Source organism: Callithrix jacchus, chromosome 12 (genome assembly GCF_049354715.1).
Source record: "Callithrix jacchus isolate 240 chromosome 12, calJac240_pri, whole genome shotgun sequence".
NCBI lineage: Eukaryota > Metazoa > Chordata > Mammalia > Primates > Cebidae > Callithrix > Callithrix jacchus.
The window spans coordinates 108,043,007-108,059,618 of record NC_133513.1 but is presented as its reverse complement, the minus strand read 5'-3'; the positions used below and the strand labels follow the sequence as shown (position 1 = coordinate 108,059,618).

General features: G+C 39.0%; 1 protein-coding gene across 13 annotated transcripts in view; it reads right to left on the bottom strand.

The window, feature by feature from the left end:
* ATRNL1 (attractin like 1) overlaps positions 1 to 8,105 on the bottom strand; it is an 839,028-nt gene extending 830,923 nt beyond the window's left edge. For all 13 annotated transcript variants that reach the window (XR_013525132.1, XR_013525133.1, XR_013525131.1 and 10 more), the window contains exon 1: positions 7,428 to 8,105. Coding sequence is in view for 10 of the 13 variants with exons in the window: in XM_035269198.3 (XP_035125089.1) it covers positions 7,428 to 7,714 (287 nt within the window). In the remaining 3 variants the exon portion in view is untranslated. The remainder of the gene's footprint in view (positions 1 to 7,427) is intronic.
* Positions 8,106 to 16,612: the final 8,507 nt, after the last annotated feature.

Sequence of the window (16,612 nt, the reverse complement as noted above, 5' to 3'; positions counted from 1 at the left end):
TAGCACTACATACTGGGGTCTGTTGGGGGGAACTAGGGGAGGGACAGTAGGGGGTGGGGCGTTGAGGAGGGACAGCATCGGGAGAAATGCCAGATATAGGTGATGGGGAGGAAGCCAGCAAACCACACTGCCATATATGTACCTATGCAACAATCTTGTGTGCTCATCACATGTACCCCAAAACCTAAAATGCAATAAAATATATATTTAAAAAAAAAAGACTGCAGGGAGAAAGAGGTAAATATAAAATTATAACTGAAGACACCCTTGTCTCGGTAAGTGATAAAAACAGACAGAAAATCAGAATGGCTGTAGAAGACTTGAACAAGACCAACAATCAAGTTGACCTAACTGAAATGTATACAATACTCCACCCATCAATAGAAGAACATGCATTCTCTTCACATGCACAAAAAAATATTTACCAAGATAGACAAATTCTGGCAAATAAATTTTAAAGGATTCTAGCCATATAGCCTTATGTATATTAAATAAGTTGAATTAATATTAATAAGTTGAATTTGGAGTTTAAAAAAACTTCAGGCCTAGAGGGCTTCAATGGTGAATTCCAACAAACACATAATGAAGATATAATACCAATTTCATAAAAACTCTTTCAGCAAATGATCAGGAGAGTCTCACAGGGCTCATTATATAAGTCCAGCATTGTCTTGTCACCAAAACTAGTCCTATATTACAAGAAAAGTGCAGACTAATATCTCTCATGAACATAGATACACAAATTCTAAATAAAACTTCATCAAACCAAATCTAACCTAATATAAAAAGAAAAGCATATCATTTCAGATGAAGTTTATCTTAGGAAATGTAAGTTTGGTTTAACATTCAAAAATTATGTACATAATTCACTATGTTAACAAACTTGAAAAAATCATATGATTTTCTCAATGGGCACAGAAAATGCATTTAACACAATCCAGTTTCCATCACTGGTAAAAATTCTTGGAAAACTAGGAATAGAAGGGAACTTTCTCAGTGTGATAAAAGTCCTCTTGAAACAAACAAACAGACTTACAGATGACATCATACTTAATTGTTAAAGATTAAATATCTTCCGTTAAATCATGAATAAGATTGACCACTCTCATCACCTCTACTGTAATAGAGGTTCTGGCCTGTGAAATAAGGCAAGAAAAAAACAACAGCATCTAGATTGCAAAGAAATGAGTAAACACATCTTTATTTGTAAACAATATAATCATCCAAGTAGAAAGCCACAAGGAATCTACAAAAATCTATATTTATAAGTTATAATTAAGTTTGGTAGGATTGCAAGATAAAAAATTAAACACAAAAATCAGTTGTTTTTCAGTATCATAGCAACAATCAAAACTGAAAGTTTAAAAAATGCCATTTACAATAGCATCCAAAAATATTAACTACATAGGGAAAAATCTGACAAAACAGGTGCAAGACCTATTGACTAGAAATTTTAAAACATTGCTGACAGATTAAAGAACTAAAGAAACAAACAGATACACCATGTTAGGAAACTTGATAAGGTGTTCATTTTCCCCAAAATTGATCTATAGACTCAACATAATTCCAAACAAAATTCTAGTAGGCTTTTTATAGAAACTGACAAGCTGATTCTAAAATTCGTATGGAAATACAAAGACTCAGAGTAGCCAAACTAACTGGAAAAGAACAAAATTGAAAAACACTACCTGAATTCAACACTTACAATGAAATAACCATCAAGACACTGTTGTATTGATATACAAACAGACAAAGAGATCAAGAAACAAAGCAGAGTCCAGAAATAATAACACAAATACATGAATGGTTTCAACAAAGGTGCAAAGCTACTTTAATAGAAAAAGAACACTCTTCTCAACAAATAGTGCTAAAACAAATACCTATATGCCAAAAAACTGAATTTAGATCCATACCTCTCTCCATACATATAAATTAACTTAAAATGGACCACAAATCTAAATGTAAAATCTAAAATTATAAAACTTCTAGAGGAAAACAAAATAAAGAAAATATTCATCAAATTGGTTTAGGCAGTTTTCCCTCCTTTTTTTTTTTTTTTTTTTTTAATTTTTAAAGACAGGGTCTTACTGTGTTGCCCAGGCTGGAGTACGGTGGCACAATCACAGCTCAGCTCACTACAGCCTCCAATTCCTATATTCATGTGATCCTCCCATCTCAGCGTTCCAAGTAGCTGGGCTTCATGTGCATACCCCCGGCTCAGCCAATTTTTCAAACGTTTTTGTAGCAGCAAGGTCTTGCCTTGTTTCCCAAGCTGGTCTCAAACTCCTAAACTCAAGTGATCCTCCAGCCTTGATCTCCCAAAGCGTTGAGATAACAGACATAAACCGTGATACCCAGCCTAGGCAAAGTTTTCTTAGGTACAACATAAAAAGCATAATCCATAAAAGAAAAAAGCGATAAAATGGAATTCATCAATTTAAAAATTAGGTTCTTTGAAAAACACTGTCAAGAGTTTTCATTCTCTTTTCATTGTGTTTTCATAGACAAGCCCCAGACTGGTAGAAAATATATGCAAATGATATACCTCATAAGAAGCCAGTAATTCAGAAAATGTAAATAACTCACAAAATCAATAAGAAAATGTTTTTAACATGCAAAAGATTTGAATAGATACCTATTAAAGAAGATATACAGATGGCAAATAGGCACATGAGAAGATAACCGGTATCATTAGTCATTAGGGAAATGCAAATTAAAACCCAATAATATACCATTCACCTATTAGAATCACTAAAATTTAAAAGACTAACCATACCAAGTATTGTCATGGATGTGAATTAACTAGATAGAATACAGACTTACTGCTGGTGGGAATAAATGATACAACTACTTTGGAAAATAGTTTGTCAGTTTCTTTAAAAGTTACACATATATCTACCATATGATCCAACCATTCTCAGATATTTCCCCAAGAGAAAGGAAAGCATATGTCCATATAAAGACGTAAAGACTTCCATGTGAAACTTCACAGCAGCTTTATAAGGAGCAGCCAAAAATTTGAAACAATCCAAATGTCCATCAGCAGTTGAATGGATAAACAAATTATGGTGTATCCAGACACTGGAACACTATTCAGCAGTAGAATAAACTAATACACCATGAATTAATCTCAAAAGAAACAGGCTGTATGAAAGAAGCCAGACAAAAAAGAAGTATATAATGCATGATTCTATTTACAAAAAGTTCTAGAAAATACCAACAAATCTATAATGAGAGAAAGCAGATCAATGGTTGCCCTGGGACAGGAATAAGCAACTGGAAGAGGAAAGGTTTACAAAGGAAACACACAGGAACCTTCTAGTGTGATTGGTATTTTTATGATTCTGACTGTGGTGATAGTTATAGCTGCAAATACATACGACAAAACTTATCAAATTGTACAATTTAAATAAATAAATTGTACATTTTAAATTGTGCTGTTTATTTTAACAATTACACCTCAATAAATCTCTTTAAAATTTTGTTAAAATAGCTATCAAAATTATAATTAAACACCTCATTTTTCACAATACTAAGAAGGAAAAATGGCGCTATAGGGTAGTACATAAGGGGTAACCTAGTGTGAAGAGTCAAACAAGCCTCCTTTAGAAACTAGTATTTAAGCTAAGATTAGAAGGATGATAAGTAATCATCCAATCAAAGACCAAAGAGAGAGGAAAGAGTTTACAGAAGTACCTGTGTATAAAGTGCATTGAGGCCAAAAAGAATGTGACACTTTCAAGGAATTTTAAAAGATCAGTCAGAGCAGAGGAAAGGAGGGGTGGGTCTAATCAGCTAAAGGGGCCAAATCATCCAGACATGTGTTCTTGAAAACCATGCTACTACAAGTAACTTACGTTATCAATTTAGAATCTAAGAAACACGCAATTTAAATTAAATTCCTACTGTATGATTGTATACTTTAATAATGTAAAAATAATCCATGGATATAAATTATTACAATATAACTTTGAAATAAAGAAGTCTTCTTGGGGACAGGGAACATTCAGTTTAAGTTCAGTTGCTGTTAGTTTCCCTACAAGTAAAAAGGATTCCAAATACATATGTATTTGCATATGCATATATTTTTAACAGCTTAGGGGATGAGTTTACACATTAATTCTGTCCCTTTTTGTTTGCAATAACAACCTAATTCCTGACATTATATCATTATATCTTCATTTTGCTGTCACCACAGACAGAATGTTTCATATATTTATATATAAAATTTTGAGAAGAGTCCTGCTCTGACACCCAGGCTGGAGCACAGTGGCCTGATCATAGCTCACTGCAGCCTCAACATCCTGGGCTCAAGCAATACTTCTGCTTCACTCCCTCCTGTAGCTGTGACCACAGGTTTGCGCCACCATACCTGGCTATTTTTTTATATATTTTTTGTAGAGATGAGGTCTCACTATCTTGCCCAGGCTGGTCTCAAACTTCTGAGCTCAAGGGATCATCCCACCTCAGCCTCCCAAAGTGCTGGGATTACAAGCCTGAGCCACGGCACCCAGCATACTTCCATTTTAAACATGCAAAATGAAATATCCAAGTCTGACTAACTTAAGTGGAGTAAAAATATATCCCTTTATATTTGACTAGACTCATTATATTTGTATAAATTTATATAAATCTCAACTACTCTACAAAATTAATTCTGAAGAATCCCCTTCTAAAAGAGAATGTCATTCAAACAGATTATAGCAAAATGTTTTCTTGCTTCACATTACACTGAACTATTCAAATAAATACAACTTGAATTAGAGTCTATATCTTTGATTATTGTATTTCAAATATATTTTCCTATTTTCTATCCCAAATCCTTTAGTCTAGCTCTGGCTGAAAAATCAATGTTCCTTTTGTTTTACCTGTGTAAGGAAGGAATGGCTTGTTATTCTGAGTGTTTTATTCTTTTCAAATGGAAACAGAAGACGAATCAATGCTAAGAGAACTGAAGTAGCACTTTTGATACTATATTTGCTTCTGCATTTCTTCCCCCAACTATCAATCTTCTATCCTCAAGAAGCATTTGAAGAACACTTTTATTCCCTAGTGAAATCCCTGGAGTTGAAAAAAAGCTAAGTTACCATGGAACCAACCAATTAATTTTGACACCTGCTTACCAAGATTGATCAATCATTTTTGATGTCTGTTTGTAAGGTTCCTATCCTTCAGTTTTTAGAAAAAGATTTTCAAGATAATTAGTGAAGCAAGATTTTCTAGTCTTTCCCACTGTTATTACCTCAGATGCCAGATAAAACAAGCTACTATCTTCAAATAAACCTTTCATAGGTTTATTTGCATGTACTTTACCAATAATTTTTTTCTACTAAATATAATCCCTATCTTTAACATTAAATACCAATGTTTTCTTTATCCCTAAGAGTATACATAATAAAACAGACAGTTACACCAGTTATATTTACTCTAATTAATAGCTTGTATTCCACAGAGAAATGCAAAAGCATTTACTCAACAGAGTACAATAAGTCCTAGGAAATAACAGCTTCCAAGGAAATGATGAATACTCAATGATTAGCTCAGAATTTATTGTTTTTTTTACAGTATCTACACCAAATATCTATTCTTCTTTTACTCACTAACGTATTTTGTTTATGAACACCAGCTCTCAATGTTATTTAAGCTAGTTTTAACTTGTTCTGTGATCTTTTTAACTAGGACAACGTCTGCTAGCGAGGTCACAGGCTGCTGATTCAGCTGATTAACAAGTTCCACTACTTTAAAATTTATTATAAATATGAGCTTCTCAGGACTACAGCAATTTTTATCCTCTTTAGACAAACGGAGCAAATCCTCCCTCACAAAGGCCAATATCCCTAAATTACATATAAATTAGGCAATCCCCCTATTTATGTAAGAAAAATGTAAAGAATGGATGAGGCTTTTTCACTGTTGACTACCAGTTTATATGTTCCAAATTCTCTCTTGCTAGGTAAAGACGCTGAATGCTACTGTCATAGCAAAAGTTTAAGAACACAAGTAAAAAGAAAACTGCTAACAAACAACATCTTGAAACACTTTTTAAACTTTTAAATGCACCTCTTCTGATTTTTTTCAAAAAGTCTTTGTAAAACTACATTACTATAAAAAAAAAAAAAAAAAAAGGAAAATATACTGTGTTTAAACTCCAGGAAATTGCCCCAGACTACATTAATAAGGTGAACCACAGTCTTAACTTTGCCTTAGAGCCCAAGAGAAATTTCACCTAGATTTTGGCTATCAGCCTGACAATATCAGTAATCTACAATATTCAATGTAATCTCAGAGCCACAAACCAGCCAGTAAACGTCATACTAAGTATCTATAAGACTAAGAAGCTGTCGTTCTTAATGACCGTTATCTACACGTTGTTAGAAGCCTGCCCCAAAGTTAACTGACTTATTTGCTACTCCCCCACACTTACCCATTGCTTATTTCAGGCAGGAATGTAATAAACATCAACCAACACAAAGAAAGTACCTTAACCTTAGCGAAGCAAACTCTTTAGGCTCCTTGTGCTTCAGAAAAGCCAAAGCGATGTTCCCGCACAATAGCTAATACTGAATTAACCGATTAGAAAAAAATCCATTATCCTCACCACATAAAAACGTCTGGGTATTTCATCCTTCTATCTAACCTAAAGTCACTTTCCTATGTCTCAATGCAAGATTGTGCTAGCAAATTCGTTAAAAAGTACAAATTCTGGAATGTATACTGGCTCCAGATGTGCCAGCTGATTTGGAATCATAACTCGGTCCCTACTACTGTGTAATCTTGGGCAACTTACTTAAATGTATCGCCTCGATTTCTCTCCGCAAATCCAGCATAATAATTCTAGCAACTGAGAGAGTAGTTGTAAGGAATAAATGAGTAAATCGACGTAAAGTGCTTTAGAAGTGTTTGCTAAGTGTTTGGCACTTAGCGAGCCCATCATAAACTCTACTTATTGAGATCACTATGATGACTAAATAAATTTTAGTAGGGGTCACCTCTAGAGAGAAGAGGAGGATGGGAGGCACTGGTAGATCATAGCTTTGAACCTTTACACTTTTGTATTTGAATTTTTCACAATGTGCATGTATTTCATGAGTGACCTAAATAATTTCTGATTTTTAAATATTATCCTAAGAAAACGGTGCTGGGCATCGTAACTGACTGAAAACGTTCGTGTTGAGCAGCAGATCAGAAGTCGCTGCGGACATCTGGAACGCTCAATAAAGGCTTTGCTCCTCGTCAGTCAGCGCTCCGCGCGGGCCCAAGCGCCCCCGGGGCGTCGCGGGGCTGGAGGGGGCGCGGCTCGGGACCCACTCCCGCCCGCTCCCGCCGCGCGCTGCGGTTCGCTACCGGCCTGGGAATCCGAGGCCGCGGCGGGGGGAGGCCGCGAGCAAGTCTGGGCTGGAGGTTCGGGGTCCGAAGAAGGCACTTACTTGAACCTGCCCTGGCAGTGCTGGCACTGGTCCCCCACCCAGCCCGGGTCGCAGAGGCAGGTAGAGTTGACACAGCGGCCCGAGAAGCAGGAGCCGGTCCTCTCGCACGGCTTAGACTGGGACACCTGCGCGTAGAGCGCCAGGTAGAGGAAGCCATAGCACAGCAGCCAGCTGTTCCCGTCCAGCAGCCAGGAGGAGGCGCCCCCGCCGCCCGCCGGCCGAGCCCTCCACAGCCCCGGAGCCGCCGGCTGCGGGGGACCAGTATGGGCCTGGCCCCCCATCTCCATCTTCCCCAGTGCCCCTGCCCCGCGAGGCTGCGCTCGCTGGCTCTGACAAGAGATGCTGCTGACGGGAATTCCGGCCGCAGAAAACCTCGCCGCCGCCGCTTCTCCTCCTCCTCACCGGCGCCTGTCCCAGTCCCGCTGCCCGGTCAAGAGGGGCAGAGCCCAACCGCCGTCGTCTCCGCTTGGCTGCCTCCAGTCGCACTCGGGCATCGCCGCCCAGTCTCCTGACCTTGTCCTTAGCGGGCCGACCCCACAGCCGCGGCGTCCCGGGTCCGGACGGAGGCGGGGAGCCGGCGGCGCAGACAGCGCCCGGCGCTCCTGAGGGGACCTGACCGGGAGGAGGAGGGGACCCCGCGCGCGGCCCCGCCTCGCCTGCGGCCCGCGCCAACTGCCTGGGCTCAGAGCGCCGCGCGCCCGGGAGGGCGGGGGAGGAGCGGGAGCCCCGAAGTGGGCGCGCCCAAGCGGAAGGGGGCGCTCAGGGAGGCGGCAGTCAGCCCCGCCTTGCCGGCCCTGCAGCCAGTGGAACCCGGGCAGCCATTCTGTCTCTGGCGCCTAGAGCCGACCGCGGCGGCAGCGCCGTGAGCCCACGATGCGTGGGGCCGCCCCCTGCCCTCGAGCGCGCCCACGCTCCCCCCAACAAGCCCGGCGTCTTGGTCTCGCCCCGCCCCTGACAGGGCCCGGGACGCCCCCCGCGCGCTCGCCCACCCAGCCTGGCCGGCGCGCTGAGGAGATACCGGCCCCCCAGGTGTGGCCCGCGTGCTGGTCTCCCCCTCCCCCGGCCCGCCCCGGACCCCGGCCCCACCCGCAACCCGCACCCGCGGAGCCCCACAAATGAGAGACCGACATGGGCCTCGCAGCTTCAGGAGAAAAGAAGCCCTTCAACGGCTGTCCGCAGCTGCAAAAGTGCAGCGCTTTTTCCCTAGCGCTTCTCCCTTCCTCCGCCCTATCCTCCTGCCTATTTCTTCTTTTTCTTTTAAAAGAGAAAAACTCCAACACACAAAGAGCTGAGCATGTGCAGCAGGCAAAAGCCTTAAAGGCACCGCAGTCCGACCACGTTGTGGGTTCAGAGAGGGCTGGGAGGGGCGGGGATTGGGGACTGCGAGAGGCGCTGGACGGTCTCCGTGGAGGGACCTTGGAGGGGGAGCCATTGCTGCCTCGGAAATGAGACCCCCGCCCCCAACAAAGAACTGCGAGGCTCCAAGCCCCGCGCGCTCCACCCTTTGCAGACGCTGCCTCGGAACCCCACGTCTCTCCTTTTCTGCTTGTCAATGCTCCCTCCTCCATCTGGGACGATCTGCCTTGAAAAATATTGCAGCATCGGGGCTTTTTTTCAGAAGAGCAGAAGTGATGCCCAGAAAAGAGCCGTTTTCCTTCCTCAGCAGCACTTTTTCTTCTTCAGATGACTTTCCAAGACTGGATGGCATATTCTGAGTTTTTTGCTTTGTACTTTTGTGCCTTTTCTAGACAGCTGCCTTTTTATTTGACCCCCTTGAGAAAGGAAGCCAAACACATTGCAGCCATATATCTTCGAGATACGGCAGTGTTGCTGGAGTCCCACCAAAGAGCAAGCAGGCTGTAAAAGAATTCGAAATCCACCAAAGGCATTTCTCACTGAACAAAAAGAAAACAAGAAAGAAAAGTTTGTTGTAACTAACTACACAATCAAAATATTATCATTAGGATTCAGCTCGTGTTTATTCCGCGTCAGTTCTTTACATGTCTCTTATCCCCACTTTCAGATGAAATCCTCCATTAACCCCATTTTGCAGATGAGAAAGAGTGACTCAAAAAAAGGTTAAAATATTGGTCAATGGCAGGTTAGGAGTAATGAACTGAGCTTTAGACAAGAGGCCTCTAAAGTGCTGTGCTTTTTCCACTGCTTCTATTAGCAGACGCTTTGTTCTTCCCTCGGTGAATAAAATATAAATGTTGGTTTGGTTTACAAATACCTCAGCAGTGACTTAAGGAGGAAAAAATAAAAACAAAGATCCAGAAGGAAATGGCTCCTTCGCAAGGAAAAGAGCAAAGGGAAAATCATGATTCTCATTGGTATACGGAACAAATCATAATTTCCATAATTTCAGGGTTTTATCAATACCAGAAATGTCCTTATCAAACCTAGAATTAGGATGTCCCCTTCTTCCCTTAACATCTTTTCCACAACAGGCTTCTTAGAGACTTCTTGAGATGAGTGAAGAAGCAGAGGAGAACACTACAGACACCAGTTAAAAAGGAAGACACTGTTCTGGATCACATCTTTTCATCTCAATGGCTGTGAAATCCAGAATTCTTTCTAGTGTCAGCCATATATGAACATTTTATGCTGCTTTTCCATTCTTCTCCATCTGCCAGCCAAAGTCAGCCGCATCTTTCTCACATCTACGGTAGAATCACTTTCAGACGTGGGGAAAGTAGCCAAGCTCTTAAAACCATCAGTGAGTATGAAAGTAATTCAAAGGGTGCGCTGTAGTCCCTTTGACAAGAGAGAGAGATCACAGCTCAGTCACATACTGACTGTAGCCTATATTTGAGCAAAGTTTGCCCATTAAAAACACACTCATAAGTGGAAGTTGAACAATGAGAACACATGGATACACGGAGGGGACCATCACACATTGGGGCCTGTTGGGGGGTAGGGGGCTAAGGGAGGGATAGCATTAGGAGAAATACCTAATGTAGATGACAGGTTAATGGGTACAGCAAACCACCATGGCACATGTATACCTACATAACCTGCACATTCTGCACATGTATCCCAGAACTTAAAAGTATAATTTTAAAAAATTATCCTTTAATTTACTAACCACTATAATCGGCTCAGTACTTCACATTGCACTGAAGAACATGCAGCCCCACGGGCCTCCTGTCAACATTGCCTTTAGAATCAAGCTGAATATATTAAATTTCCATGAAATTATTCTCATAAGGATCTCAGAATTTTCATCCACCCTGTACTGTGTTTCTCTCTCAAACACTTCTAGTCAACATTTACTGAATAACTATAATGAATTTAAGCAAGAGAAAACAAAGATGAATAAAGCTTGATTTCTACCCCAGATTAGCTTATCTTCTATCAGGCTCCCTAGACTGTGAGCTCACTATACAGTTGAGTGTCATATACTTTACAAATGTAGAGGCAGAAACTTAAATGATTTAAAATGGTCACACAAAAACTCAGTGCCAAAGCTTGCCTAGAATCATGAGTTATATTTCAGTACCTTCTACAATCAAGAAATTTTAAAGCTCCAACATGATATGCTCTTTTTTTTTTTCCAGTGTAGAGTCAGCTTCCTAGAAGAGCTATATCACAGTGAAATAATTCATAGTTTGGTAATAGCAGTCATAAATCTAGCAAAAAGGTGAAAATTTACTCCAAAGACATAGTGGGGGAAAATTCACCCTACTGAAGTAGGATGAAACTGTTTTTTTGTTTTTGTTTTTGTTTATTTGTTTGTTTGTTTGAGATGGAGTTTCACTCTTGTTGCCCAGGCTGGAGTGCAGTGGCATGATCTTGGCTCACTGCAACCTCCTCCTCCCAGATTCAAATGATTCTCTTGCCTCAGCCTCTCAAATAGCTGGAATTACAGGCACATACTATCACGCCCAGTTAATTTTTTTGTACGTTTAGTAGAGACAGGGTTTGGCAATGTTGGCCAGGCTGGTCTTGAACTCCTGACCTCAGGTGATCCGCCCACCTTGGCCTCCCAAAGTGCTGGGATTACAGGCATGAGCCACCGTGCCCAGCCTCGGATGAAATTGTTAAAAAATTATCTATTTAAATTTATCCAAGGGGAAACAAAAGACTATTTGTTTTCTTTAGCCTTATATCAGGACTGCTAGATGTTTTGAGGTGTATGTTTCATTTCCAATCACTCCACTTAACAATGGTATTATAATATGATGGGCAAAAATCTGACATCACATCACCAGATTGTTTAAAGGAAATTTAAATAATTTTTTAAAAGAACAAAAAAAAATGATAGATCCAATATCTTTTGATTGCTACTCAAAAAGTAAAAGATCCTATTTGGGCTAATGAACCAAAGCAGACTCTTCTCGGATGCTTAATTTAAGAATCTCTGCTCTCTGGTTATTGTTCACCCTTTGGCTTATATAAGACTTCTGAAAGCAAACAAGATAATGAGAGCTGCAGATAGCCTGGCCTCAAGAGCTAGAAATGCATTCACTCAAAGGGACCCACAGTGAAACTGGGGCAGAATTATTACGACATTAATAGGTGATGAATGGTCTGTACGTTTAGACAGTTAAAAAAATCAAATTTAGGTACTTATTAAAAAATTATTGATGATATTTAAAATGTTTATATGGCAATGGATCTGAAACACCACCACAACCCCAATCAAAATCTAACATTCTGCTTTCTTTTGGATTCATTCTTTTCTTTAATCGGTTTCCCTTGCTGTCACAGTTACAAACACACACATATACTTCTGCCAATTTTTCTACTTAACACATTTCAAACATATTGTTATAAGTAAATCCAAGGAAATAAATCCAAAGATTATAAATTCACCATGCTGGGCTACTACATTTTTTTTTAAGCTGGGAAAAAAAATGAACAACCTTAAACTTTTAATCCCAAATATTCAGTCTTGTCACCAAAAAAAGTTGATTGCTAATTGTCAATTGTAGAAACTTGTCTTTTATGAAATCTAATTCAATTAAAATATGGGGTAGGGCTTCCTGTTAAACATAGTAAATCAAGTATTTGCCTTTATCTCTGCTCCCTCTGCAAACTCTACCAACATGACAGGAAAGATTTCTTTTTTTTTTTTTTTTTTTTTTCTTCTTTTTTTTTTTTTTTTTTGGGGGGGGAGGAAGGCAGGAAGGAAGGGAAGAAGGACGGTAGGGAGGAAGGAAGGGATGAAGGAAGGAAGGAAGGGAGGAAGCGGGGAGGGAGGGAGGGAGGAAGGGAAGGGAAGAAAGGAAATCAGGCAATGAAAGAGACATTGCTGACCTGGATCTAGAGGTTTACAAGTTGATTTATTTTTTTTTGAGAGAAGGAAAGGAAAAAAAAAAAAAAGTAAAGGAGAGGAAGAAAGAGGAAGAGAAAGAGGGAGAGTAAATGGAAATATTGCTTTATTTTGAAAAAAATTGGGTATTAATAATGGCCAATCAATGTTTCATTTAAACTAATGGGTAGGTGTGATGTGGTATTGACAAGAATGTATATTTTGTGTATTTGAAGTGGAGAGCTCTATAAATATTTATTAAGTTTACTTGTTCTGGATCTGAGTTCGAGTCCTTGATATCCTTATTAATTTTCTGTCTCATTGAATCTAAGTCTCCTATCTGGGTGTTAGGATCATTAGCTCTTGTTGTTTTTAATGTTTTTTCAGGTATAAACTCAAAATGATAAAGAAAATGAGAAAACAACCAACTTGTAGATGAGAGGTGGCAAGGAATTTGGAAGTTTCAATGAAGGAGAAAAGCAAATGGAGAAATAATAACTAAAACACACATGCTGTCAGAGATGAGTAACAACAAGAAACAAATCTGTTTCTCCCAAAGATCTCAGGAAAGCCTCAGGACTCAGATGCAAGAGTTATCAGGAAGGCAGAGGTGGGGCTCTAGGATAAAAATAAGGGGAATGGTTCAGAGCAGAATAAGGACCGATAGTCTCCCTCTCATCCCAAGAAGCTAAACACTACCCCAAACCCAGCCCTGATAGAGGTTTAATCTCTTAGGAGTTTGAATCAGAGGTCCAGACTTGGAGCACCAGGCACAGTAGAAGGAGGGAGTGAGGTACACAGCTGGAAAGTGAGAGACTAAGTGAAAATCTACATATTGAATGGTAAAATTTCCCTGCCATCTTTCCTCCTGTTCCCAGAACATCAATAATCAAATGAACAGCCCTCAGATAGAAAACTGAAGGATATTTATCTGCAGAAGTTAAATGGTTCCAAGACAAAAGATACTGTCATTTGGCGTCTCCCAAACAAATGAAAATCCAGCTTCTGGATATCACTCTACAGTGAACCCTGATAATCAATAAGCTTTGCCCAATCCTTTTTTCCATAATTTCCTCCTATATAAGGTCAGTAAATGTTCGCCAGACATAAAAGATAGAAATGAAACAAAAACAAATAAAGAAAAGGAAATTAAAGGAAACAAAGTCAAATGATATGGAAAGATTTTGTACCATGAAACAAAAGTGGATATTCTTCAAAAAATAAAAAATAAAGGGACAATCAGAAAACAAAAATACAAATAAATAAACAGTAACCAAAATTAAAATGCAATAAAATTTGGGAAAATAAAGTGTAGGAAATTTCCTAGAAATTACAGTGAAAAAGTAAAGAAAGTTTCTCCTTTTTGATGAAGGAAACACTAAGAAAATTAGAGAATTCATTAATAGATACTATTTTAAGCATTTATACTATGAATACATGTATTAATGTGAGAGTATATTAATACTCAACATATATAGGAACAAACAAAATTTGTTTGTATCAGTTCATACTAGTATTAACATAAGGAAATTTCCCAGAACCAAACTGAAACCTCAAGATGAAAGACTCACCACAACCAAAAACACTGTGTAAAAAGACTCACAAATTGAGGAGAAAAAGACAAATGCAATGACTTAGAGGTAAGAATAGCCTTAAAATTCTCAACAACAAATCTGAGATATAAGGGAAAAATAGATATATAAGGGAAAATTATTTTCACCTAAAATTCTATACCCAGCGAAGCTATCAGTAAAGTATGAGGATAAAGACATTTATCAGTAAGGTCTGAGGATAAAGACAGACAAGCATTTATAAAATTTATCTCCCAGTGTATCCTTTTTTAGGCTGCTACTGGAAAGTATAATAAAGGAAGAAATAAAACAGAAGAGAATTGTGCAGGGACATCTCAGGATAAGAGACAGCTGTGCCCTTGGCCAACAGAATAACCAATCTAACCTGGAACAGAGGGCTAGGGAAAGAGGTATTCATAAAGATTATGGATATGAGTTGTTATGATTTAGATCTGTGTCCCTACCAAATCTCATGTTGATTTATAATCCCCAGTGTTGGAGGCAGGGCCTGGTGGAAGGTGAATGGCTCATGGGAGTGGAAGTCTCATTAAATGGGTTAGCACCATCCCCTCAGTGCTATTCTGGTGATAGTGAGTGAGTAAGTGAGTTGTCATGAGATCTGGTTATTTAAAAATGTGTGGCACTTCCCTGCTTCCTCTCGTCCTCTTTCTCCAGATATGTAAGACATGCCTGTTTCCCTTTCTGCTATGATTGTAAGTTTCCTGAGGTCTCCCCAGAAACAGAAGCCGCTGTGCTTCCTATATAGCCTACAGAACCATAAGCCAATTAAACTTCTTTTCTTCATGATTTAGACAGTCTTGGATATTTCTTTATAGCAATGGGAGAACTAATACATGAGTATTTGGAAATGTTTGGACTTTTGGAAAGAAGATTAACAAGATGTGACAAATCTTGTAGTTTTGGCAGAAGAAATTGAATAAATACATAAGAATTTGAGAAAATGAACAAAATAAGGCAATTGTTGACTGGAAAAAAAATTAAAAACTAAAAAAAATTTTTAAAAAATCATTATATGTTCAAATTGATAAATCCAGAAATAGCAGTATAATCACACTACATTGAAGAAAAGATTTAAAAGCTTCTTACTCTGGGGCACAGGAAAGAAGGGCAGAAGATGTACATTTTATTATAAGGCTTTTAGTACTCTTTCATTGATTGAAAATTAAAAATTAATCCTAAGATAAAAATAACAAATAAATATGTGCTTTCATAATAAAATAGAGAGTCATGGCATACAAGACTCGTAAAAACCTGGGTTTGATTCCTAATTCTACCATCTATATCCTGGTTGCCCTTGAGTGATCCATTAACCTCTGTGCCTTAGTTTCCCAACATATAAAATGAAAGTAGTCAAATACCTATCAATGTTCATTTTAGGGCTGACATTAGGTTCCAAATAGAATATATGAAAGCACCTAGTAAATAATAAAGCATTAAACAAACTTTGATACTTAATGTTCTCCAAAAATTATTATTAGGAAGAGAATTAATTCTATTCCCATGTGAAGGAAAGGATTACTAAAAGGGATTTGGGTCAACACACACACACACACACACACACACACACACGCAGAGATATAAGAAGAGGAGATAATTTTAAAGATGTATATAGCCCACGCTCCTTATTTTCCAAGATTCAATAAAGTTAAGTTACTTGGCCAAGATCACATAAGTAAGTGGTAGCAGAGGGCAAAACTAAACCAAACAAAAACCAAACAGCCAAAGCATGAACCTTGAACCAAAAACTCTGAACCAAATGAAAGTTCACCAGAAGGGTTAAAAGGCATAAATTAAAAGGCCAGCCCAGTCTGTAACATAGCAAATTATCAACTAATATAATCTGCTCTATTGCTATATTAATTAGCTGATTATAGTTCCTTCTTAAATATGGAGAGAAGAGATAGAAAGAAAATAGGCATGCCTTAAAAAGAAAAATAGCAATTAGACAAGCAGAGTCAGCAACAGAATATTCCTCTTGAAAATGGAGACATGAAAATTTGACTCATTGAATCAGGGGAGAGTGTGAGAAAAAGGAAAGGAAACAAATGAAGAAAGGACATGGCCCAGTGATTGACAAAATATGTACAGCAGTGCCTGAATTTGGAACTCTCTTAGCTATTGCAAAACAACTAATAGGCGTCCCCATTCTCTCCTCCTTGGGATAATGTTGAAAGGAATGAGGGCATGAAGAAGATAAAAGTGTCAGGGACCTTTCCTCCATTCCATACAGGAAATCACTTTCTGGCACTTTCCTTCATAAAAGGCTGGAGGGTGGGGGATTGCTGGGACTCTTTTTAAGAATACAGTTCTGTCAATTAAAATGAACAGAAGTTCAA